The sequence below is a fragment of the Dreissena polymorpha genome, chromosome 6 (genome assembly GCF_020536995.1).
Source record: "Dreissena polymorpha isolate Duluth1 chromosome 6, UMN_Dpol_1.0, whole genome shotgun sequence".
Lineage (NCBI taxonomy): Eukaryota > Metazoa > Mollusca > Bivalvia > Myida > Dreissenidae > Dreissena > Dreissena polymorpha.
Genome location: NC_068360.1, coordinates 17,470,260 through 17,497,276, shown reverse-complemented (window position 1 = coordinate 17,497,276; position 27,017 = coordinate 17,470,260). Strand labels below are relative to the sequence as shown.

Below are 27,017 nucleotides of genomic sequence, written 5' to 3'. Positions count from 1 at the left end.
CTGATTTCTAAGTATATGAGGTCCTTCGGCACCTGAGGCTGCATAATGTGGGGACTGGAAATGTGCTTCAGGGCTCCTACATAACTATCTAGAGTCAGGAAAGTGGAAACAAAGATTTCTGAGAATAAGGCTTAAGTACACACACACTTCTCCTCCGCCATCTCTCCATCTCCATTGATGTTTTTGGGTGCACAATTTTTATCCTATTTTAGCAATCATGAGTGTCAACTTAACACAACTGACCCCAAATATAATTGTATGTTAGGTCTGCGTTTTAGCTAGAGATTTGAGTTACCATAATTTCCTGAAATCAAAAAAAGTGCACTAAGTACAGTGGTAAAAGGCTGGTCAAAGGTGTAGAACATGGTCAGTTACTGTTTATATAAAGACCCTGACCCATAATAAAAAAAGCATAATTTTAACCCATTTATGCCTAGCGTCTAGAAAAAATGCCTTGGAAAACAAGAACACCCATATGAGACGCCGCATGCTGTGGCGTCTCATCAGGGTCTGCGCTGTTTGCTTAAAGAAATTTATGTAAGAAATATTCTAAATATAGAAATAAATATACTAGACATCCCAAATGTTGGAAATAAATTGATCCAATTAAGAAGGATGGGAGAGTCCACTTGGCATAAATGTGTTAATACACACACTTCTCCCCGGCCAGGTCTGCTGCAGCGTCTGGAGGAGGAGACTCGAGCCAACAGCTACATTGTGAAGGAGCGCCTGCCGAAGGACATCGAGTCCAAGAAGAAGACTGTCTCTGACCTGCAGAGGGTCGTGGCTGAGCCAGCCATGGGGCAGGCTGACCTGGAGGAGCTCCATAAAAAGGTACCCGTCCCAGAATGAAAAAACAATAGCTCCTTATCGGTAGATACAAACATAGATGACCCATCTTTATTATCTTTTCGATAGATTCCAACATAGATGTCTCATTTTTTTCACAATTTTGTTCTTATTATATAGTTTAAAAGATTTTCGCGAGTAAAACAAGACAAAATTGCCATTAATCTGTTGGTAGGGCACTCAACTAAGCATTCGAGGATTGCCAGTTTGATTCCCTCAAGGAATAAAAACGTGTGGGGTTTACTATGGTCATAAATGATTTCTATGGCCATTTCCTCTTAAATCTGAATCAGTTTCTAGAAATAGTATTTGCATTTAATACTGGTAAACCGAAGCAGTTTTAACTGCTTTTAACCCTTTTCCACTTACAAGCAAAGTGAACATGGCAATAAGCAAACAGCATGAAACCAGAACAGCCTGCAAGTTACTCTCAGTCTGTTCAGGTTTTATGCTGTTTGCTGCTCATCAGTACCTTAGGGTTGGAAATGAAGCCTTTAAAACTTGAATTTAGTAAAAAAGGTATTGAATTAAATGTAAATATTTTAGTGACTACAGATACGTCAAGCTACGTAATTAAGTGGAAAGAAATAATCCAACCAATCATGACATGAGGACTTTATTTCAGATCAGTGACCTGAACACGGAGATCAATCAGCTGGTGGAGAAGAGGATGAGGAGTGGAGAGCCCATGGATGACAAACTGTCTCTCTTCAGGCAGCAGGTCAGTACTAACATGTAATGTTATAGTGGAGGGCTTTTTTTACCAAGGCAACACAAGTTCAATGCCAGTTTCAGTTATTATGTGAGTTTGGCTGCTGGTCATCAGACTGAAGGCGTTTTCTCTGGTTTCTCTGGCTTCTCCCTACAACAGAAGACCACATCAAAACTCAGGGGTGTGATTTTTCCGTGGTTAGGGTCGTCCAGGGTCATTTTTGCAATTGGCATAAATTTGCAAAAAAAAATGGGGGAAGGGGTACGACCCATTCAGCAGACGTATTTCATAGGTAGCCTGAAAAAATATGCGACCAGCGAAACCTGTCCGCATATTACACTGGTTGATTCTGCCTAAGCATTTTAGCTCGGCTGTTTTCGGAGAAAACCTGAGGTATTGTCATAGCCAACTCGTCGTGTCCGTCGTCCTGTCATCCGCCGTCAGGGTGGTGCTAAAACCTTTACATTTTGTCAAGGTTTTGAACATTGGCTCTAAAATCAAAGTGCTTCAACCTACAACTTTGAAACTTCATATATAGCTGCACCTTGATTAGTTCTACATGCCACACCCATTTTTGGGTCACTAGGTCAAAGGTCAAGGTCACTGTGACCTCTTAAAAAAAAAAAATCTGACAAGCTTTCATTTATTCAAAACTGCGCCCGCAGCCGAGCGTGGCACCCGTTATGTGGTGCTCTTGTTTAAATGAGTGATTTCATTGGCTGTAGTTTCCAATCTTCCAATTAAAATCATCTTTTAAAATGTGTTTCCCATTTTTTGCTGATTCGTTTACAAATGGCACCTTTGTGAAGCATAAATGACGATTATTGAACAAATCTCACAAAATCTCAGAGATTGAACAATTATTGGAAAACAGATTTAAATGCGAAAGAGAAGAAACAACAGTAAATATAAATCATACAGCGATACCATTTTCTAAATGGGTACGGAAGATCGACTGTGTATTTAAGGCTTAAGTCATATTCCATGTGTCATGATGTGAAAAAATCTTCAACTACGGATCCTGTGGTAAATTGTCGTTAGTTGAACACTTTTAACATGTTGACATTATTTCAAATTTTAAGACATTGAGCTCAAACGAAAGATTGGCGTCATCCTTCACAGGGATCGGAACACACATTGATTTTGATTACAATTAATACTGGTGACCTGCATAATATGTTAAATGTGAATTTAAACAGTTTTCATACATAAATCTTGTTTATAAGTTAAAGATGGTGTTTAGGCCTAAACAAAATAATGTGGTTCTGGTGACAATGCCAAAATTTCTAGATAGGGAAGGTCGATTTATTTTTTTTATTTAATTTTTGTATTTCCTCCAGACAAGATGGCTGTTTTTAAAAGTCATTTTATGCTGATGGTTTTCACATAAAACCTCTATGTATACCATAGAAAAGTGTTTCCACTATTGTGTAGTGATTTTCATTGTATATTTATCATTTTAACAACTCTTTTTTCCAGCCAGGTGAGATTCAACCTATTATAAAAACCAACAGAACAACCACCATGATTCCGGTTTACGCCCAAAAACTAAGTTTAATACGGGTGTATGAACGTAATGAATGTAACTTGCTTAAAGAATATATCAATGTTATTAAAGCACGTAATTGAAAGTTAAAAAAAATCACTGTTTCATCCCACTCACGATCGCATGAAACTTACCAAGTGCTGGGGGTGGGGTATGGGCTGCACCCTCCATACGTTATTTCTATTACATTTGTAGAGTAAAATGACGTTATTTTGTGTGATATGACTCTTCAAAAAAAACAGCAATGACGTCATTGATAACGACATTAAAAAAAAATGTTTTACCCTTTCCCGCAAAGATACGCATTATCCCGTCTCAATCGATTACGTATCAACCACACTTTCTATCTATTACTGCATATACTTACTACTTTTCCCGTCGCTTCTCATTACCCGATAATCCCGTATATTCCATTTGTAAAGCAAATTCTGGTCAATACGATAAAAGTGCTTAAGAATTTTAAGAAACACAATCGCCTTTTTTTCTTAAGTATCAAATAAATTTTGGCATTTGTTACTATTTAAAGATGTGATGAAATAACGTCCAATCGGGGCGAGTTTTTTTTTCCACAAAACACGCGTAAATCGCCTGACGTGATGTTAATTTTTTATACAACACAAAAAACATCCACACTTTCCATGCAACGTTCTACATGTCTGCATAATTTTCGCGCGCTTTTTATTGAGACAAAGGATAAAGCACTGTTTATTTGACGCTAGAATTTGTTAATGTTGCGTTAGCATTAAAATTCAGAAGCGTCTTCCGGATTACAAATTGAATAATGCTCATTTGAGAATATTAACGAAACATTTACAGTTGTGCGTAATTAATTCAAAGATAATTTGTTAAAGAGCATTACTTGTCAAATAAATGTTTTGACCATATTATGCATGAAATGCACAATATCCACGAGGATTTCACCCGGTTGCCATCATCTGTCATCTAAGTAACAAGCCAAGATTTCATCGTGGAGGTGTACACTGTAAAAACCGATGAGTGTGTAAGATAACAAAGCCAACAAACTGCCATAAAATCACACACTTATAAAACTACGTCACTTGTCGTCTGCATGATTTTACTGCAGGTACAGGTATGACTGCTTAGGAGTGTTGTCTCTCATTCAAAGCGTGCGCTCTCATTGGCCAATTACAACAACGATCCACCTTAAGGCGGGCTTTAGGTGGGTAAAGAGATACATGACGTGATTGACAGAGGATCATAAATCGGCTCTAAAAATTTTCTGCTCAGTCGATATCGCTTTGATATTTATCCTACCGGAAAACGGTAAAACAAGTTTAGGGTCGGCACGGTCAATAAAAACTTTAGGGTCGGGTGACCGGAAACACAACATTTATTTTTTTAGGCCTTATTTAAATGTCTGTTTTAAGGTTTGTCATTGCATTATGCATGCGATTCACATAGTCAAAATCAGTATACAGAATTTTCTTCCCCTCAGACTTTACCTCAATCACCCCCCTGAAAATTGAATATCTTTTAGTTGCAACTGAATAGCTGGTGTTGCCGCTATGATTTAAAAAAAGTCTGTTCTTTTGTAAGTCTAAAAAGTTATTAAGTTGGAGTGCTGGGACACACTCCGGATCCACACATATTTCTTCCTTAGTTGCGATAGAAGCTCATAAACTTCATCACGGTACTCTGTGCACAGTTCTCTGTGTGTTTTTATGGCACAAATTGACCTTTGCTATCAATTTTGAAAATAGATATATCAATATACTATTTCTATTATAGATAGATATTTAAGTGCTGTTTAAGTTTTAAGTAAAACAACTTTCAGGATTTTGCTATGAATTCTGATTTGATGAAACCCAAACATTGTACGGTACTGGTATTAAAATAAATATGGTGTTATGCCAAATTGATACACGTCAAGCCATATTCATACACAATATTAAAGTTAACTCTTGGTGAACTCTTTTGGAATTTGTTTCTGAGTAATTTACCTTGTTTTAGGCAAATAGAATAATCATGGGCCTTCATATTTGTATCAATTTATCCACAAAATCTGGGTCTTCATTCCTCCACAAAGTGGAAGCAAATAGTGAAGCATTGTGCTTGACTGTCCATCCATTTGTTGAGAAATTTTGTGGAATTAACTCTGGAAAAGCTGGGCAGATTTTGCTCTGTGTCGACATAATTAAAGAAGGCATACACAACACTTGAAGGCAATATGAAGGTTTTCTTAAGGGTTGAAATTGTAATAAATAATTTACTCATTTAGTGCAGTTATATTACTGTAAGATGTTGATTTCATGGAATGATAACTTGAAAAGATAAAACACTGAACAGTAATAACAAAAAAGAAAGTTGGTCTCAATGTATTATATATTTTCTGGTTATAAAATCGAATTCAAGATAGGGCTTTTACTTTTCAAAATTGTTTGGATTTTTGTTAATTTTGATTTCGCAAATGTTTAATAAATTGTATACCTTTCAACCTTAACAATTTAATGTGTTTCACTGTACCAATTTTTATTAAAAAAGAAACAATAACAGATACTCTTAAAAAAATATAACTCCACACTTCAAACTTTCTCTATTTGAACAATAAAAATAGAACAAAATTCATCTGTCAAGGTTATTACTTGCAGCGCACATTTATGAAATTGCTCTTCTGTTCAATGGACAATATTATATTCTTATACACATGAGTCGCGTTCTGAGAAAACTAGGCTTAAAGCATGTGTGAAAAGTGTCATCCCAGATTAGCCTGTTCAGTCAGCACAGGCTAATCAGGGATGACGCTTTCTGCTTTTATGGTATTTTTAGTTGCAAGGAAGTCTCTCCTTACCGAAAAACAAGTTTAGGCGGAAAGTGTCTTCCATGATTAGCCTGTGCAGACTGCACAGGCTAATCTGGGATGACACTTACGCACATGCATTAAGCCCAATTTTCTCAGAACAAGGCTCATATTATATTCTTATACAGATATGAATAGCAACCTTGAAGTAGAGGAACAAGATGACCTAATAGTGATGAAAGTACAAAGCTCTTTTGTGCTTTGAGTGATATCTAATCTTTTAAATGTTTTGTGCAGATGACAGCAGTAGTTGCATAATTTTCTTCATTTATTCAAAGTAGTGCATGCTTTTATTCAGTGTCATAAAAAAGGTATTCAATGTTTTAAAAAGGTCTGACAAGCTTATAAATATGTCATTAGGTCATGCATCATTATGTAACAGGAAGACATACCAGCGTTTGAAACATTGTGGCTCTTTATTTGTTCAATTAAAATCCCTGGAAAATGATTTCAGTCAAGGATTGCAGATTTAGCGTTAAAATGTTTTTACTCTTTTGCATAACTTATTAGCTCGTCTGTATTTCGGAGAAAACCCGAGGTATTGTCATAGCCAGCTTGTCGTCAGCCGTCCGCCGTAGGCGTCATGCTAAAACCTTAACATTGGCTCTAAAATCAAAGTGCTTCCACCTACAACTTTGAAACTTCATATGTACATGCACCTTGATGAGTTCTACAAGCCACACCCATTTTTGGGTCACTAGGTCAAAGGTCAAGGTCACTGTGACCTCTCATATAAAACTTTAATATAGGCTCTAAAATCAAAGTGCTTCCACATACAACTTTGAAACTTCATCTGTAGATGCACCTTGATGAGTTCTTCCCACCACACCCATTTTTGGGTCACAAGGTCAAAGGTCAAGGTCACTGTGACCTCTATTATAAAACTTTAAAATAAACCTCTACATTCACTTTAAAATCAAAGTGCTTCCACCTACAACTTTGAAACTTCATATGTAGATGCACCTTGATGAGTTCTACACGCCACACCCATTTTGGGTCACTAGGTGAAAGGTCAGAGTCACTGTGACCTCTTAAAAAAAAAACACAATTCTGACAAGCTTTCGCAGCCAAGCGTGGCACCCGTTATGCGGTGCTCTTGTTTTATACTTTCCGGTGGTTTATAGAGAAATATCAGTGAATTAAAACTGATAATTTCACTGTTTCAAACAGTGAAAAATTATCAGTGAAAATTATCTATAATTTTCACTGTTTACTGTGAAATGACGTCATTTTTTTTACTAAAATGACGTCATTATCCCAGCGAAATTCTTTAGTTAAACTCTTTAACAATGTATATAAACTGTGAAAAAAACGTAAAGTAAAAAGAATATTTGTTGGATTCTGTGGATTATCGCTTTTAATTCACTCTTGATCATATAAAGTATATATTTTCACTCGTGGCTGCACTGTGAATTAAAATCAATAATCAACCGAATCCAACAAATATCCTCTATTTAATCAGGAACATTTTTATACTGCTTGACTATTTGAGCCGTGTTCTGAGAAAACTGGGCTAAATGCATGTGCGTAACGTGTTGTCCCAGATAAGCCTTTGCAGTCTGCGCAGGCTAATCAGGGACAACACTTTCCGCCTAAACTAGATTTCAGTAAGGAGGGACTTCCTTGAAACTAAAAATACCATAAGAGCGGAGAGTGTCGTCCCTGATTAGCCTGTGCGGACTGCACAGGCTAATCTGGGACGACACTTTATGCACATGCATTAAGCCCAGTTTTCTCAGAACGCCACTCATTTTATGATGCCCCCACGGAGTGAAAGGCATTAAGAACGTCAATATGGCCCCAAGCTTGTGTTTACAACTCCTTAAGCTGTTTGGCTCTAGCTCAAAATTTCTGAGTTTATTGACCTTAATGTTTAGATGGTTGTAAAGAAAGGCAATTTTGTTGAGATGACTTTTTGCAGATTTATGGCCTGGTTTTTCCATTATAGAATATTTAGCTCAAAATAGTGTTTTCAACTCCTTTTTAATTACTGGGCAGGACTTGACATTACCATTTTCACATGGCAAATCAGAGTTGAATCTAGACAAATTCCTAGCAATTCCATAAATGTTTGCGTATTAAAATGGTTTACTTGTTTAGTAAATCATTGCTTTCACGAAATTTAGAATCAAATTCAAATACGCGGACAAGATTCAGATAAGTAGTGAAAGTTCTAAAATGTGTTTGTGTGGTTGATTGATAAGTGATATAGCAGTTAGAACCTGGGTCAAGGGATAACAAAGGTTCATCATTCATCTTTGAATGCACTGCAATTCACCTAGCATATAAGAACTCATGAAAAAAAAATTACTCCATATACTTGCCAATAAAAAATGAAACAGTTGATCTCATGGAAGAAAAATAACAAAATGTCATCTGCATGAACGTTCATGAAATTTTTATCATTCTACAAAATCTAAAGCTTCCCACGAAATTCCATGATGCTCAAATGTTATTGTAGCTTTTTATATTAGCATTAGAAAATTGAAGAAAGACCACATTAGAGGTCAGGACGGCCACTGTTCACTAAATGAATAGAGACCATAATGAGAGGTCGGGTCAGGACGGCCACTGTTCATTAAATGAATAAAGACCATTTGAGAGGTCAAGATGGCCACTGTTCACCAAATGAACAAGGACCATTTGAGAGGTCAAGATTGCCACTGTTCATTAAATGAATAAAGACCATTTGAGAGGTCAAGACGGCCACTGATCACCAAAGATTCTGATGACTCTGAGCTAAGCATGAATTATGTGATTAGGGTATTTGATGCAAGGGTTAGTGGATTTAAGGTCAGGGCAAGGATATTTTTAAAGCACTTGCCGGACAGATTCAGTCGTTTTAAAAGTTGATGTAGTATCGTGCCGAGTGTATCTTAGACATTTAACTTTTGAAATTAAATTATTCAATTTGTTGGTGATCGTTAAAAAAGCAATTTCGCTGCAACAAGTTTGACAGAATTAAAGCCTTTTGCCTGTTTCCTCTTACTATATATTAGATTATATATTTAATTATATGATAAAACTTAATTTAAGTCGCAACATGTTTTTGAAATCCTCTCTAATTGCTTGGCAGATTTTGCTCAAATGACCTTATACAGGGTTTTCATTATTAACCGATTGCCGATCGAATTCATCGGTTAAAATCGCCAGAAAATCGGTTGTTTTTCCTGAATCTTTAAAATTGCGATCGGAAGTTTTGATCATGCAAACCGACAATAATTGACGAGGAATAACCGTACTATAGTAGACGACTGCCCGGTCATTCAGTCAGTCCATTAACTCCGCCTAAGAGCTACTGTTTTCAATGAATTTCTCAGCGAGTGGCCAATATTGATTTTTCCAGTCAATCAAATTCTTCTTGGTAAGCACGTCAACCAATCAGCGCTCAGGCAGCCGAATACACGCCGACACCACGTGAAATTGTATCAAATAGCTGTACATTCCACAGATTATTACTGACTGTATCTCAACGAATGTTGCACGTAGAGCATAATTAACTAGTTTTTTTATGTCCCCCACTATAGTAGTGGGGGACATATTGTTTTTGCCCTGTCTGTTGGTCTGTTGGTTGGTTGGTTGGTTGGTTGGTTTGCGCAAACTTTAACATTTGCAATAACTTTTGCAATATTGAAGATAGCAACTTGATATTTGGCATGCATATGCATCTCATGGAGCTGCACATTCTGAGTGGTGAAAGTTCAAGGTCATCCTTCAAGGTCAAAGGTCAAATATATGGGTCAAAATCGCTCATTTAATGTACACTTTTGCAGTATTTCAATATTCAAGATAGCAACTTGATATTTGGCATGCATGTGTATCTCATGGAGCTGCACATTTTGAGTGGTGAAAGGTCAAGGTCATCCTTCAAGGTCAGAGGTCAAATATATGTGGCCAAAATCGCTCATTTTATGAGTACTTTTGCAATATTCAAGATAGCAACTTGATATTTGGCATGCATGTGTATCTCATGGAGCTGCACATTTTGAGTGGTGAAAGGTCAAGGTCAAGGTCATCCTTCAAGGTCAGAGGTCAAATATATGTGGCCCAAATCGCTAATTTTATGAATACTTCTGCAATATTGAAGATAGCAACTTGATATTTGGCATGCATGTGTATCTCATGGAGCTGCACATTTTAAGTGGTGAAAGGTCAAGGTCAAGGTCATCCTTCAAGGTCAAATATATGGGTCAAAATTGCTCATGTAATGTCACTTCTGCAATATTGAAGCTAGCAATTTTATATTTGAAATGCATGTGTATCTCATGGAGCTGCACATTTTGAGTGGTGAAGGGTCAAGGTCATCCTACAAGGTCAAACGTCATATAGGGGGACATTGTGTTTCACAAACACATCTTGTTAGTTAGAGAAAAGGTTTCCACATACCGTAGGTTTCCACGTAAAGCGCGCTCCCGGTGTATAGCGCGCAGGCTGTTTTTTAAATGCAAAAATGGAGACAAAAATATTTACAGACAATAAAACCACCAAATCGGACCGAAAATGGCTGCCATTTTACTATTGCACAATCCAATAATCCGGGGCATTGGAAAGCTTAATTAAGCATTCAAAATAGGAAGCGTCATTATGATTAGGAGCATGGGTTGCATAGCACTATACTTTTCTGACAATTGTGTAATTTTCTAGCAAAAGATTAACAGTCCTACGTGCATTTCGTGAAAAACGTGAGAAAATAAGAATTAGTGTACATCGTGTAATTTTTCCTCGGGGAAAGCATGGGCATTACTGGTAAATTTGAATGTCGCACGGGCAGACAGGGATACAGTTGTTGAGGTACACCACTGTTAAACGTTTAATATTTATACACACATAATGCAATTGCATATCTTCATGTTCTCAAGAGTCAATTAGTGTATCAAATGTCAATTAGCGTCTTAACAAGTCGTGGCACATATTACTTCAATAACATCTGCCAATTACGAAGTGCAAAATGACCCCCTTTCACACCTACCGTTACCCGCAAAAAAGACCTCGTTCGCACCTACCCTTGCCTGCTCTCCGAAATGTCGACAACAATCCCCATCGGAATTCATCAATAAAGAAGTGTAAAAACACAAACAAAGAAATGTCCGCAAGTTTATTCAAACAAACTTATTTTTGACCAAAACTTCTTTTACCATGTTCATAATCTACCAGTAGCGACTTTTTGTTGTTTCGACAATGGCCCCTCAGTCTGTACGATTATAGGGTGGTATTTTAATGGATAAAAATATGGCGGCCATTTTAATTATTTACGGCCACAACATATTTTTTACCAATTTAGCAGCCAGGATAGCGTTGTATCAATGTATAGCGCGCACGAGCTTTTTAATTTGAATTTTGGAGGTAAAACACTGTGCGCTATACGTGGAAACCTACGGTATTAAAAAATGCTCTTTGATTTTCTACCAAAATAAAAAAGATATTAGCGACCTCTGCGCTACGAAGTTGTTATTCAGCATCTAAATATTAAAGTCCACGCTTCCCCGAGGAAGAATGACGTGATTTATACATGAAGTCTAACTTTGGCATGATTTTCATCTGTACATGGAAAACACGAAAATGTGTCTCTGTTGCTAGAATTTTCTTAATTTTCCATGAATAATGAAATCTGAAAATGATTTCGGATAACACATTTAATTATACGCATTTGAAAATACTTCAATTAAATAATGCATTTTGGTTTACAAATGGTCATAACACATAATGTAATAAGTAGGTAAATAACGTGTTTTGAGATTGCCAAACTATGCATACATATAAGTCTACATGCATGAATGACCTGACAAGTTATATCACGATCAGGAATGAAAAGTACTCGGTAAAATTTAAAGAAAGGCGCATTTTTATTCTCAGAAATTCACTTTCACTTTCACAAACTTGTCTGAAAGGAGGTACCGTATATGTAACAGTTTAGATTGAGTGGTTGACTTGTCGTAATTACTAAATAAAAACGGTTCTCAATGCTCTCAAATCGCATCACGTTATTCACGCATGTTCAATGGGAATTCCCCAATCCCACAATTCAATTTGTATATGCACTTGAGTTAAATGGCGGACGACATTCATTTAACGCAATTTGGTTTTGAAAAAAAAAAATTGTAATAATACTGGATTATCGGGTAATGGATAGAATTGGAACATGCAAAGATCTATCAATATAATATGTTTTTACATTGTTCAGTATACTAAAAATGTGAAAATCTTAATATTCTTTTTAGACCTCATTTTAACTTTTTATGCTCTGAGAATAGCAGTATTTTGTCCCTAAAATGTCTAGAATTTGTTTTTGGTCACGGGGCTTCGCCCACCTGACCTCCCTACCAGGGCCATGCCCTGGACCTTGACCCCCGGCCGAATCGGTTACTTTTCCAAAATAATCCTTTGTTTACAATCATAATGATAACCCTGCCTTAATGTGTAGATTATTGTTAAGAAGAGAAATTAGGCTACAATGAGTTTGGACAGAACTAGGGTTCTTTCGGTTTTTTTGTCAATTGTAGATTTGTAGATTTTCTCTGTCTTCTCCTTTCATGTGTCATGGGGGCTTCATTGTTTGTGACACATTTCTAGTTGTTATTGTTTTATTTCATATGCTGCAAAGTTTGCAAAGAATTATACATCTTGCCTCATGTGAATATTAGGGTTTTTTTACGCACGTTTAAAAAAAACGGGACGTATTATAGTTTCAACTTGGTGGCAGGAGGGCGGTGGGTGGCCAGTCGGGCGGCGTCCACAGCAGTGTCCGCTTTCTAATTCAAATAGTTATCCGATCTTCACCAAACTTGGTCAGAAGTTGTATCTAGACAATATCTAGGTCAAGTTTGAATATGGGTCATGCCGGGTTAAAAACTAGGTCACAGGGTCACTTAGTGCATTTCAAGCATTTAGCATGGTGTCCGCTATCTAATAGAAGTAGCTTTCATCCGATAATCGCCAAACTTGGTCAAAAGTTGTAACTAGCCAATATTTAGGTCAAGTTTGAATATGGGTCATTCCAGGTCAAAAACTAGGTCACAGGGTCACTTAAACATTGTGTCTAGACAATATCTGCATGTAGGTCAAGTTGAAATATGGGTCATGCCATGTTAAAAACTAGGTCACAAGGTCACTTAGTGCATTTCAAGCATTTAGCATGGTGTCCGCTCTCTAATTGAAGTAGTTTTCATCAGATCTTCACCAAATTTGGTCAGAAGTTGTGTCTAGATGATATGTAGGTCAAGTTCAAATATTGGTCATTGTTGTTTTTTTGGTCATATTTACGTTAAATAAATCTTGAAGCAGTAACATATCATTTTAATAAAGATGGTGTCAAAAGCATGTATCTGAACCCTTTTCGTATTTTTGTATGCTCTTAAAAATCAGCTTTGGTCTTCTTTTAGGATGACTGCACTTTTATTTTTGATTGACAGAATTTCATTCACTTTATGACAGCGTTCAAACTTAGTGATTTTTAATAACTTTGGTATTTCCTTCCGTACAACATCTGCTTTAAATGTCTCATTATCATAAGCTAATTTTGATGACATCTTTGGACCACTAGGTCATATCTGTCTGTTTGGGCTAGACTTATATTGCTCCTAAATTTTGGGTTTGGCCTAAAATGTTGTCAAAATTAATGCTTTTGCATGAAAGAACATTATATATGAAAGCAAGTTTTTAAAGCTTTTACTTTTGCATTTATGGCCATTATCAATTATAAATTACATACTTTCAAAATGAGATAACAGTACTTGTGTTATGCAGTAATTTATATAACCATGAAACAACTTTTCGTTTTGTTCTTTTATCTTAAATAATGACTAATTTCTTTTTAATATTACCGTAATTACTCTATGTTTTCGGACACTTAAAAATAATTAATTTTTTTCGTGTCCGAAAACATAGATACGAAAAATATTCACAAAATATAGGTGTCCGAAAACTTAGAGTCTAACATTGTAGTGTCCGAAAATAGCGTCAATTGTATCAACGACTACCGGTTTTAGAACGCGCTTGTAAAATACCATGCCGTATAGTAAACATTACAGTTATATATGTTTGCACTTCATTTTAAATAATTTTAAATGCTTAATTTATTTAACAGAAAGTTACTACAAGGTTGTACTTTGACCAACGAGTTCAGAAATGAGCATGTGATGTACCGATACTCGCTAGTATGAACCTGTAATTAACGCAATAAAAAAGCAAACTATGAATTCTTCGTTTGTTCATTTCCGATAGTGGTTGTCTAATACCTTCCATTGTTCGTAAAACATGCAATAGGGTGCATCACACTTTGAAGCGTTTAGTATTTGTCAAAGTTATTTTACTAAGAAGGGGTAGTAACATTGCGGTAGATAATTGAACTGTTAATTGACACTACCCCTGGTAATTGCCATAACGCTTATGCTAACGGGCGAAACCATTGTTTAATACCGGTTTACAAGGTTATTTACCCAATAACGCAAATGTAATGGTCCGTTGCCCTCAGGCATGAACCTGCCATGTTTGATGATGTTAATCTGGTTGTAAAACCCAATGATCGAAGTGTCATTAGATATCGAAGACAGGACCGAAATTTAGTAAAATATTGCTGTAAAATATACTGTCCGAAAACTTAGAGACATTAATTATGGACGAAAACTCGTGTGTCCGAAATTTAAGAGTCACGAAAAATAATTATTTTTGCTTAAAAAAGGGGTGTCCGAAAACTTAGAGTGTCCGAAAACATAGAGTAATTACGGTATATGTATGTGCACAATCTATTAAAGAAGCTTATAGTAAATTCTTAGGATTTTTAGTTCTTGTAATAATCTATTGTGTCACCATTTCTGATTTCACATAAGGTCACAGACATTCAACCCTTTACCACTTAGATACGTACTTTGACGCATTTGTTGTCCCTTAGAAAGTTTAATTTAATTTAAGACCTTTCTTAATAGATTCAAGTTTTGACGGATTCAGTTCCAACCTTAGATACTGATGAGCAGCAAACAGCATAAATCCTGAACAGACTGTGAGTTACTGGCAGGCTGTTCTGGTTTTAGGCTGTTTGCACATAGCAATTTTCACTTTGCTTCTGAGAGGGAAAGGGTTGATAATTTATAAAAGATCTTACAAAATGTAAAAGATATGGCAGAATTTTAAAAGTAGAGACAGGAATGGATTTTTATGATAATTAGTCTTTAAAAACAGTATTTCATGTTTAATGTTTTTTTAACATAGCCATTTTCACTTTGCTTCTAAGTGGGAAAGGGTTAACCGAATCTGAAAAAAGCAAATACATCAACACTCCTGAGTTGACAGTTATTTAATAATAAATAGTCAATGTTGCCTACTTTCAATCCAGCATTATAGATTGAGAAACATTGACGAACATTTTGTTTGATGGATTTATCGTAGCATACCTGCGGTAAATATTTACTTTAACACATTTAGGTTATTAACACTGTCAACTAAGACAACTTGAGTAATCTGTTTATTGTTTTAGTTATTTTAAACAAAAGTTGGTTAACCGCACAGTGTTGAGACTTGATATATCTAATCAGGAAATGTAACCTGGTTCCTGTTGAGACGAAATATTTCCAGTTTGTTAATCGCACATTGTTGAGATTTGATATATCTGGTCAGGAAATGTAACCTGGTTCCTGTTGAGACCAGATATTTCCACCAAAACACACAAAGCTCTAGCCTCCAACTTCTAAGTGTGGTACCAAAACTTTGCAAAAGGAACTTGTTTTTTTAGCATCTATTTTTTGAAAAAAAATTATGAGCTATTGTCATCACCTTGGCGTCGGCTTCCGGTTAAGCTTTGCGTTTAGGTCCACTTTTCTCAGAAAGTATCAATGCTATTGCATTCAAACTTGGTACACTTACTTACTATCATGAGGGGACTGGGCAGGCAAAGTTAGATAACTCTGGCGTGCATTTTGACAGAATTATGTGCCCTTTTTATACTTCGAAAATTGAAAATTTTGGTTAAGTTTTGTGTTTAGGTCCATTCAGTATCAAAGCTTTTGCTTTCATACTTGCAACACTTACTAACTATCAGAAGGGGACTGTGCAGGCAAAGTAATGTAACTCTGACTGGCATTTTGACAGAATTATGTGCCCTTTTTATACTTAGAAAATTTAAAATTTGGTTAAGTTTTGTGTTTAGGTCCACTTTATTCCTACAGTATCAAAGCTATTGCTTTCATACTTGCAACACTTATTGACTATCATAAGGGGACTGTGCAGGCAAAGTTATGTAACTCTGACTGGCATTTGGACGGAATTATGGGCCCTTTATACTTAGAAAATTGAAAATTTTGTTAAGTTTTGTGTTTTGGTCCACTTTACCCCTAAACTATCATAGATATTGCTTTCATACTTGGAACACTCGCAAACTATCATAAGGGTACAGTAAAAGGACAAGTTGCATAACTCTGAATGTCATTTTTACGGAATTATGGCCCTTTTTTGACTTAGTAACTTTGAATATATGGTTAAATTTTGTGTTTCGATCCACTTTACTTCTAAAGTATCAAGGCTATTGCTTTCAAACTTCAAATACTTTCATGCTATCGTGAGGTTTCTGTACCTGGCAAGTTGAATTTTACCTTGACCTTTGAATGACCTTGACTCAAGGTCAAATTATTAAATTTTGCTAAAAAAGCCATAACTTCTTTATTTATGATTAGATTTGATTGATACTTTGACAAAACTACTCTTACCTGACATACCACAATAGATAGACTCCACCCAAACCATCCCCCGTGCCCTCCCCCCCCCCCCCCGAATCCCCCCTATATATATATTTTTTTAAATCATCTCACAAATGACCACCACACCCTCACACTATACTATACCCCCCCCCCCCCACCCCACCACACCCAATTTTTTTTTGTAAACGGTTAAAAAACACAAATAATTATTTTTATTATTTTATGTTTGACATACCGTTTAACCATCGCACCCAAGAATACCCCCCCCCCCCCTCCCCTAACCCCCCCCTCCCCCCCCCTTACCCCCCCCTCCCCCCTAATTTTTTTAATTTTTTTTTAAGATCATCTCACAAATGACCACCCCACCCCCCCACCCCCCGATTTTTTTTTTTTTTTATGGAAGATAATGTATAAATGTCCACGCCCCCACACTATACACCCCTCTTCACTCCACCCCTCCCTCTTTTGTGATTGAAAATGAGAGTCCCTTCACCTTTAAAAAGAAAATAGATGAGCGGTCTGCACCCGCAAGGCGGTGCTCTTGTTTTACCTTTGTTATATTATGAAAATGCTTTGTTTACAAATAAATTTGACAAATCTGACATAAACAAAATTTTCATTTGTTATCTTTGTTTTTTCAGTCTTTGGTTATTGTCAAAAATGTCAATATAATGTTTGTATTTAAATTTTACAAAATTGTTGGTAAATCATGAAGGAATTTACTTACCATAACTCAAAATAAATGGAACAAATTTACCAACCAGTTAAAAATTGGTACCCAACCAAGCCTTTTGCTGTCCGGTTAGCAAAGAGATTGGTACCCAACCAAGCCTTTTGCTGTCCGGTTAGCAAAGAGATTGGTACACACGCTTCTCACCAAGGCTATGCGGATTAAATGACTGTTCTTGGAAGCATGTTACTTTGGTTGGTGGTCAACATACCAGACTAATGGGGTGTCCACTGGGTACTCTGGCTTTCCCTCACAACACAACACCACACTGAAGTAAAAAATATAATTAATCAACCCTTTACCACTTAGATACGTATTTTGAAGCATTTGCAGTCCCTTAGAAATTTAAATTTAATTAAAAACCTTTCTTTAATACTAAAGTCAAGTTTTAAAGGCTATATTTCCAAAACGTATATACTGATGAGCAGCAAACAGCATAAAGCCTGAACAGACTGCAAGTTACTCGCAGGCTGTTTTGGTTTTATGCTGTTTGCACCCAGCCATTTTCGCTTTGCTTCTGAGTGGCAAAGGGTTAACAAACACATGCATTGCATCAGCTATAATTCAAATTTGTCCCAGCTTTAGTGAGTCAAATAGTTAAGTGTTTAGGAGTGCTGGGACACACTATGTTCTCACATAGTGCAGCCTCAGGTGCGGAGAGACCTCATTTATTTTGAAATATGCACACTCACTTTGCCCAGCAGGTACATTGTTCAACTTGTTTGTCGTCATTCTGAAAATTAGTTGGAAAATATATGCAATAATTTGTTCAACTTTTTGTGCTTGTTATCCCCCGCCATAGGCCGAGGGATATTGTTTTGGCGTTGTCCGTCCATCCGTCTTTCCGTCCATCCGGAGCCATATCTTGGAAGTGCTTTGGCAGATTTCATTGAAACTTGGCATGAGTATATATATATGGATAACAGGATGATGCACCCCAAATGGCATTGTACATCATCCGTTAATAGCGGAGTTATGGCCCTTTATATCTTGAAAAAATGCTCTTTTTGTGTGTCTGGAGCCATATCTTGGAAGTGCTTTGGCAGATTTCATTGAAACTTGGTATGAGTATATATATATATATATATATATATATATATATATATATACCAATATATAGTGCCAGTTACGCGGTCTCGGTAGTTTTCAGACTGTACTTACGAGGTCAATATAAAAAACGGGGTCTATATACAACCCCGCATTCTAGGCTCCTTTAATTACTATGAGGGGGGTGTAGGGGAGGTAATGCAATCAAATCTCACAATAAGGTCTTAAATCGAAAACCACAATCAGGTCTGAAATTGAAATTGTATATACCTCGCAAATAAGTTCGCTATATATTTCCTTGTATAAGACGTTAAATAAATGACGTATTTATATACAATAATAATAGTAGGTACCCCTATATACCTTAATTCGTGTTTATATCGGATAAAAAAGGGTATGGAGATACATGTATTTAAAGTGGGAACCCCATAACCTATTTCTAAATCAGAGACCCCGTAACTGGCCATATGTGTGAATATATATATATATATATATATATATATATATATATATATATATATATATATATATATGAAGATGATGCACGCCCAATGGCATTATACACCATCTGTTTATAACGGAGTTATGGCCCTTTGTATCTTGAAAAAATGCTTTTTTAGTGTCAATTATAACACTTTTGTGTCCAGAAGCATATTGGCGGGGATATCAATTCAACGAATTTGCTTTTTTTTTTACTTGTAACAATGTGACGTATATGTACATGTAAGTTTCTAAAAGTGGTGCTTAAATTCTAAAAAAACTATTGATGAGATTACCATTTCTTTTTATTCAGGCGGCCATCATTGCCCACAAGAAGGAGAATGCAGCCGAGGGTCTGCGTGAAGCACGTGATGAGTACTCAAGGCTCATGCATGAGGTAGACGAAAAGCGTGATCTCGCCAAACAAGCTTCCGGTGGCGGAGAGGTGCTCAAAGGAGAGGAGGTGGGTGGGGTATAGTGGAATTATCACAACAGCCTGTAACATTAAGGCGCTCTGCAAGCCTTATGCTAATCTGGTTTTTTTTCATGCGGCATGATAAACTTCTTCTATTTCTAAAACTCACCTAGTATTGTATTATCCATGCTTCAGGAATCATTTAAACAGCATAAATTGCCAAATTATCCCTTCGTATTCTGCAAAAAGTTTTGTGTTTCTGAATTTTGAATGACATCACATTTAAACACATAGCCTTATAAAAGCGATTAGATAAATAAGGTAGGACAATAAAAATAGAATTATGCGGTAATTTATAAGATGGGTTTATTTACTGTCAAATTGGTGGTTGTTAGAAGATCAAATGTTTCTACTGATGCAATATTTCCATGCTTTACTCACGCAGAAACGCCCTGTGAAGTTGTTTTTTTCGGGATAAAAATAATATTTGAGTTGGAAAATGATGTGTAGATTTAGAGTAATTTTCCTACTTTTATCCCTCTTGACTATGTATTAATTAAATGTTTTGAGTAAATTATCATTCTTTTATCCGTGTGCTGGTTTGTATGGACTGTGTTTCGGTAAAACTGGGCTTACCGCATGTGCGTAAGTGTCGTCCTAGATTAGCCTGTGCAGTCCATATGGCTGTAAAGGAAGTATTTTCTAAGCGTAAATTCCGTGAAAGCAGAAAGTTTTGTCCCTGAATAGCCTGCATGGACCTAACGACTCTTTATTCTGAACCTAAATTCAGTGAAAGTAGAAAGTTTTTCCCCTGATAAGCCTGCACAGTCTGCTACGGGCTAATATAAAAGGACTCTTTATTAATATTCATTATCCCAGTTCTCCAGGAACAAGGCTATTATATTTAAACGAAAACTGTGGTAAATTGAGTAAACTGTTATCGCCTTTTTGTTTTTTTCCCTTGCGCAGTTCAAGAGGTATGTTAACAAGCTGCGCAGTAAAAGCACCATATACAAGAAGAAGAGGCAGGAGTTGGCGGAGCTCAAGGCAGAGTACGGTGTGCTTGCCCGCACTGAGGAGATCCTGCACCAGAGGGATGAGAACATTGACCAGCAATTGGTATGCGTGCATTATTATATATAAGGGAATGGAACCAATATTCAAATAATTGTGTGTGTTGATGCTATCTTCAATACTGCTGCAAAACAAATGGTTTACTGGTCATGTAAACATTTGAAAAAAAAGTTGATTTGCTTCTCATATGAAGGCAAATCGACAGTTTTAATTTCAGTGGTAAAAATAGTACATGATTTTATAATTTTTTTTAATTATTTTACATTTTCAGAAAACTTTAAACAAACATTATTCATAACATTTATTTCATTTTGAAACTGGTTAATTCCTAAATGCATCTTTGTTGCTTTTATTGAATTTTGGAGTGCAAGACCAGCATGGTACTAAAGAGACACATTAAGTTTTCAATCATTCCTTAACAGCTAGGAATTCAGAAAATGTTTTACCTATTCAAAAACTAAAGATAAAACAGCAACACATGTGTCTTGTGTCTGATAAAACTGGGCTTAATTCATGTGCGTAAAGTGTCCTCCCAGATTAGCCTGTGCAGTCCGCACAGGCTAATCAGGGATGACACTTTCCGCTTAAACTAGATTTTCGGTAAGAAGGGACTTTCTTCAAACTAAAAATACCATAAAAGCGGAAAGTGTTGTCCCTGATTAGCCTGTGCGGACTGCACAGGCTAATCTGGGACGACACTTTACTCACATGAATTAAGCCCAGTTTTCTCAGAACAAGACACACTTTTAATCACTCAATCATTCATGTAAATGAGCAACCTTCTGATAAAACTGGGCGTAAAGCATGTGCGTAAAGTGTCATCCCAGAATAGCTCAAGCACAGGCTATCGAGGGACAACACTTTTGGCTTAAACTGGATTTTTGAAGTTTTGAAGGGACTTGAAACAAAAAATGCCATACAAGCTGAAAGTGTCATCCTTGATAAGCCTGTGCAAACTGCAGAGGCTAATTTGGGACAACTCTTAACGTACATGCATGAAGCCAACATTTGTCAGACTGAGGCTCAAATTTTACCTTTGAGAGCAAGGCAGGTGTTGGGGGCTACAGGGAGACATTTTTAACATGATGCCTCGTTGTCACTTTCAGTCAGTCCTTGAGAGCAAGGCGGGTGTTGCAGGCTACAGAAAGACTTTTTAACATGATGCCTTGTTGTCACTTTCAGTCAGTCCTTGAGAGCAAGGCGGGTGTTGCAGGCTACAGGGAGACATCTTTAACATGATGCCTCGTTGTCACTTTCAGTCAGTCCTTGAGAGCAAGGCAGGTGTTGCGGGCTACAGGGAGACATTTTTAACATGATGCCTCGTTGTCACTTTCAGTCAGTCCTTGAGAGCAAGGCAGGTGTTGCGGGCTACAGGGAAACATTTTTAACATGATGCCTCGTTGTCACTTTCAGTCAGTCCTTGAGAGCAAGGCGGGTGTTGCAGGCTACAGAAAGACATTTTTAACTGATTGCCTCGTTGTCACTTTCAGTCAGTCCTTGAGAGCAAGGCAGGTGTTGGGGGCTACAGGGAGACATTTTTAACATGATGCCTCGTTGTCACTTTCAGTCAGTCCTTGAGAGCAAGGCAGGTGTTGCGGGCTACAGGGAAACATTTTTAACTGATTGCCTCGTTGTCACTTTCAGTCAGTCCTTGAGAGCAAGGCAGGTGTTGGGGGCTACAGGGAGACATTTTTAACATGATGCCTCGTTGTCACTTTCAGTCAGTCCTTGAGAGCAAGGCAGGTGTTGGGGGCTACAGGGAGACATTTTTAACATGATGCCTCGTTGTCACTTTCAGTCAGTCCTTGAGAGCAAGGCAGGTGTTGGGGGCTACAGGGAGACATTTTTAACATGATGCCTCGTTGTCACTTTCAGTCAGTCCTTGAGAGCAAGGCGGGTGTTGCAGGCTACAGGAAGACATTTTTAACATGATGCCTTGTTGTCACTTTCAGTCAGTCCTTGAGAGCAAGGCAGGTGTTCGGGCTACAGGGAGACATTTTTAACATGATGCCTCGTTGTCACTTTCAGTCAGTCCTTGAGAGCAAGGCAGGTGTTGCGGGCTACAGGGAGACATTTTTAACATGATGCCTCGTTGTCACTTTCAGTCAGTCCTTGAGAGCAAGGCAGGTGTTGGGGGCTACAGGGAGACATTTTTAACATGATGCCTCGTTGTCACTTTCAGTCAGTCCTTGAGAGCAAGGCGGGTGTTGCAGGCTACAGGGAGACATTTTTAACATGATGCCTCGTTGTCACTTTCAGTCAGTCCTTGAGAGCAAGGCGGGTGTTGCAGGCTACAGGGAGACATTTTTAACATGATGCCTTGTTGTCACTTTCAGTCAGTCCTTGAGAGCAAGGCAGGTGTTGCAGGCTACAGGGAGACATTTTTAACATGATGCCTTGTTGTCACTTTCAGTCAGTCCTTGAGAGCAAGGCAGGTGTTGCAGGCTACAGGGCGACTCAGGAAAACCTGGAGAAGGTTTCATCCAAGAAGAGCCATCTTGACCACAAGAAGGGACAGACCCTGGAGGAGATAGCAGACATGGTCAAGGTGTTCACGCAGCGGATTGCTGAGAAAAAAGGGGCTCTGGCCCCTATTATTAAGGAGCTGCGACCACTCAGGCAGCAGGCACAGGTCAGTGGTGCGGTTGTAAAAATTGTTTTGTTTTAACTGGTATTGTCTTTCAGTGTTACCATAGGACTTACTACATTTTTGTCAGATAAATTTCATGGATCTTGCTTCCGATGTGTAGGATCACCCTGATTTTTAGCTCAGCTGTTTTCGGAGAAAACCCGAGGTATTGTCATAGCCAGCTCGTCTTGCCGTCCGCCGGCGTCGTGCTAAAACCTTGACATTTTGATCTAAAATCTAAGTGCTTCCACCGACAACTTTGAAACTTCATATGTAGATGCAACTTGATGAGTTCTACACGCCACACCCTTTTTTGGGTCACTAGGTCAAAGGTAAAGGTCACTGTGACCTCTAAAAAAAAAAAATTCTGACAAGCTTTCATTTATTAAAAAATGCACCCGCAGCCGAGCTTTGGCACCCCTTATGCGGTGCTTTTGTTTTTAGTAAGGGTTTCATGTTTACACTGAATCATTTCGTGTTATAATGAAAAGCATTAACACAAAAAGAAACAGTTCAAACCGTAATTCACTAGATATGAAATTGATTTTCGTACATGATCTTTGGCTGGTATTTATGTTAACAGATTTTAGTAAGCTGCTTTAGAAAAAAACATATTATGTTAACCGACATTTCCAAATACTTTGATTATTACGCAGTTTTGTAATTTATATTTTTATTAAAAAACGCTTATAGTTATCAAACACTTTGAAACTATTCCTGCAGAACTATATCCTCAATACAGTCTGTCTTAAACAATTGCTACCTATACTAATAATAGCCATGAACTGATTTGTTTAAAATTGTACTGGTTTGCCCTTTGACCTTTCATGGGCAACAACCACATTGTATTCATTGGGTAGTATGATTGTAAGAAATATACATGTATTTCATCACACTGGTTGAAACACCAATGGAACTAACAACATATATAGAATATAGATACAAGCAAAGAAAACACTGACCATTTTAACAAAGCCCTTAGACCCCTTTAAGGCAGCAGTCACACGAGACTGCTTCTATAATCACTTACTGTGCATAAATCATTAATGCATAGTTTTCATTTCATACCTTAAACTTCGTGAATCTAGTCTAACAACTGTAACTGGTTTGCTCATGAACAATGCTTGAATAGCTTGACATGGTGTGTGTGATTTCGTTTATACAGCAGGAGAAGTGAAGTTTCGAAAAATATTAGGGTTGTAAATTTTATATTGGTACTACTTGTTGCTATCAAGTTTAAACGATGTTGGCAAGGAAGTCATAAAATAAAAATCCCCAATAATCAAGGCGCTCTAAGGCCTCTGTTGCTAAGTGGGAGTGTCCTTTTAGATCTCTGGTAAAGAAACCAAGTTCTGCATGCAGTACTTGCCAGGAAACAACCTTGAAGCATTTCAATAAGAAACCAAGTTCTGCGTGCAGTACTTGCCAGGAAACAACCTTGAAGCATTTCAATAAGAAACCAAGTTCTGCATGCAGTACTTGCCAGGAAACAACCTTGAAGCATTTCAATAAGAAACCAAGTTCTGCATGCAGTACTTGCCAGGAAACAACCTTGAAGCATTTCAATAAGAAACCAAGTTCTGCGTGCAGTACTGGCCAGGAAACAACCTTGAAGCATTTCAATAAGAAACCAAGTTCTGCGTGCAGTACTTGCCAGGAAACAACCTTGAAGCATTTCAATATGAAACCAAGTTCTGCGTGCAGTACTTGCCAGGAAACAACCTTGAAGCATTTCAATAAGAAACCAAGTTCTGCGTGCAGTACTTGCCAGGAAACAACCTTGAAGCATTTCAATAAGAAACCAAGTTCTGCGTGCAGTACTTGCCAGGAAACAACCTTGAAGCATTTCAATAAGAAACCAAGTTCTGCGTGCAGTACTTGCCAGGAAACAACCTTGAAGCATTTCAATAAGAAACCAAGTTCTGCATGCAGTACTTGCCAGGAAACAACCTTGAAGCATTTCAATAAGAAACCAAGTTCTGCGTGCAGTACTTGCCAGGAAACAACCTTGAAGCATTTCTACAAGAAACCAAGTTCTGCATGCAGTACTTGCCAGGAAACAACCTTGAAGCATTTCAATAAGAAACCAAGTTCTGCGTGCAGTACTTGCCAGGAAACAACCTTGAAGCATTTCAATAAGAAACCAAGTTCTGCGTGCAGTACTTGCCAGGAAACAACCTTGAAGCATTTCAATAAGAAACCAAGTTCTGCATGCAGTACTTGCCAGGAAACAACCTTGAAGCATTTCAATAAGAAACCAAGTTCTGCGTGCAGTACTTGCCAGGAAACAACCTTGAAGCATTTCAATAAGCCTTGTGCTTTTGCTTCTATCAAGATTTATTGAATAGGTATGAACTTAGGGGCCCAGACTGCTGAGGCAACACACTGTCATGTGGTTATGGTACTAGGTCCTGTCTTAACCCTTTACCTCTTAGATACGTATGTTGATGCATTTGTAGTCCCATAGAAAGTTACATTTAATTAAATACCTTGGTATAATACTAAATTTAAGTTTTAAAGGCTTTATTTCCAACCCTTTTTTACTGATGCGCAGCAAACAGCATTAAACCTGAACAGACTGCGCGTTACTCGCAGGCTGTTCTTCTTTTTTGCTGGTTGCAAAAACCATTTTCACTTTGCTTCTTATAGGGCAAAGGGTTTAATTAATAATTTATAAAAGATCTTACAAAATGTAAAAGATATGGCAGAATTTTAAAAGTAGAGACAGTAATGGATGTTAATGATAATTATTCCTGAACAACAGGACATTTGAAAGATAATGGATGGAACCATTTAAGCTCTAAGTAAACCACAGAGTACTGACTTGAAGAGAGCTGAAGCCACGTTGGCCACAAGCACATTAAATACTGACCCTTATTAAGAACCTTTGCCCAATATTGAGCAAGCGATCGGTAGGGGCTGAGTTGTTTGATTGTGGGATTGCAAGACTAGCATGTCTTGTATGAGGCATTTGCAAAACACCAAGACCCAACACAATCTCATTCTGTTCACATTAGGGCTGTCACGATACGCCGTGAGCGTACCGCGGTATATCGTGGTACGGCAACACTGTATCGCGGTACGTACCGCGATATTTTACAGAATATGTATCTGTGAAGAAAACAGCAGAATAACAAGTTTTACAAACTTTATTAAACTCAATAATCAGAAAACACTGGTATCATAGTATGACTAGAAACTGTAAAAGAAACTGTAATAAACTTGATAGAAGTAGTCATTGTTATAATGTTATTGTTCGCGTCTTTTTCTAAAATGTCCGCCATGTTGTTTACAATAGCTGTGACTAAGATCTGTGTAAATCGAACGCTTCAAGGGCATGTTCAAAATGCGGAGTCAGCGGGCCCAGTATTGAAAATCCGTAGCGTTCTGACTCTTCCTCGACTTATTCAGAATCTTAAGCTAACATGATTTGGAAGTGCCATGCTTTGAACGATCGATATACTAAAGAAAGAAAATAAGAAATAGAATAAACATCTTTTGGATAATTATGAACTTATTTGCAAAGGAAATCTGTCCCTAATTCCAAAAAAGGTACGGACCCATACATCGCCGTATTTTAAACGTGAAAGTTAAACATCTACAAGTGGAAGCGCTTGCTTGACCTGGATATTAACAGATTATTTATTTAGCCCTTTTGAACCGCTTCTACATTTTTCAAAACGATATATATATCAAAATAATTATGTAATGTATTTATATCTGTGCTAATATAATAATATTAAAAAAACCGGTGCGGCAACGCCGTACCGCGGTGCGATTTTTTTCACGACATGCACCGCGATATACCGGTATACCGGTGAATCGTGACAGCCCTAGTTCACATGCTAAACAACTCACGTGTTCTTGTAATAAATAAATTATTATTAAGGTGCTAACAACTCATGTGTTCTTGTAATAAATAAATTATTATTAAGGTGCTAACAACTCATGTGTTCTTGTAATAAATAAATTATTATTAAGGTGCTAACAACTCATGTGTTCTTGTAATAAATAAATTATTATTAAGGTGCT

At 37.3% G+C, this 27,017-nt stretch overlaps 1 protein-coding gene across 4 annotated transcripts in view; it reads left to right on the top strand.

Annotated features, from left to right (window-relative positions):
- Positions 1–27,017, top strand: part of LOC127834885 (intraflagellar transport protein 81 homolog) — a 57,045-nt gene that overhangs the window by 17,787 nt on the left and 12,241 nt on the right. For all 4 annotated transcript variants that reach the window (XM_052361000.1, XM_052360997.1, XM_052360998.1 and 1 more), the window contains exons 8-12: positions 671–834; positions 1,475–1,570; positions 19,181–19,330; positions 20,252–20,401; positions 22,770–22,988. In XM_052361000.1, the coding sequence (XP_052216960.1) occupies positions 671–834; positions 1,475–1,570; positions 19,181–19,330; positions 20,252–20,401; positions 22,770–22,988 (779 nt within the window). The remainder of the gene's footprint in view (positions 1–670; positions 835–1,474; positions 1,571–19,180; positions 19,331–20,251; positions 20,402–22,769; positions 22,989–27,017) is intronic.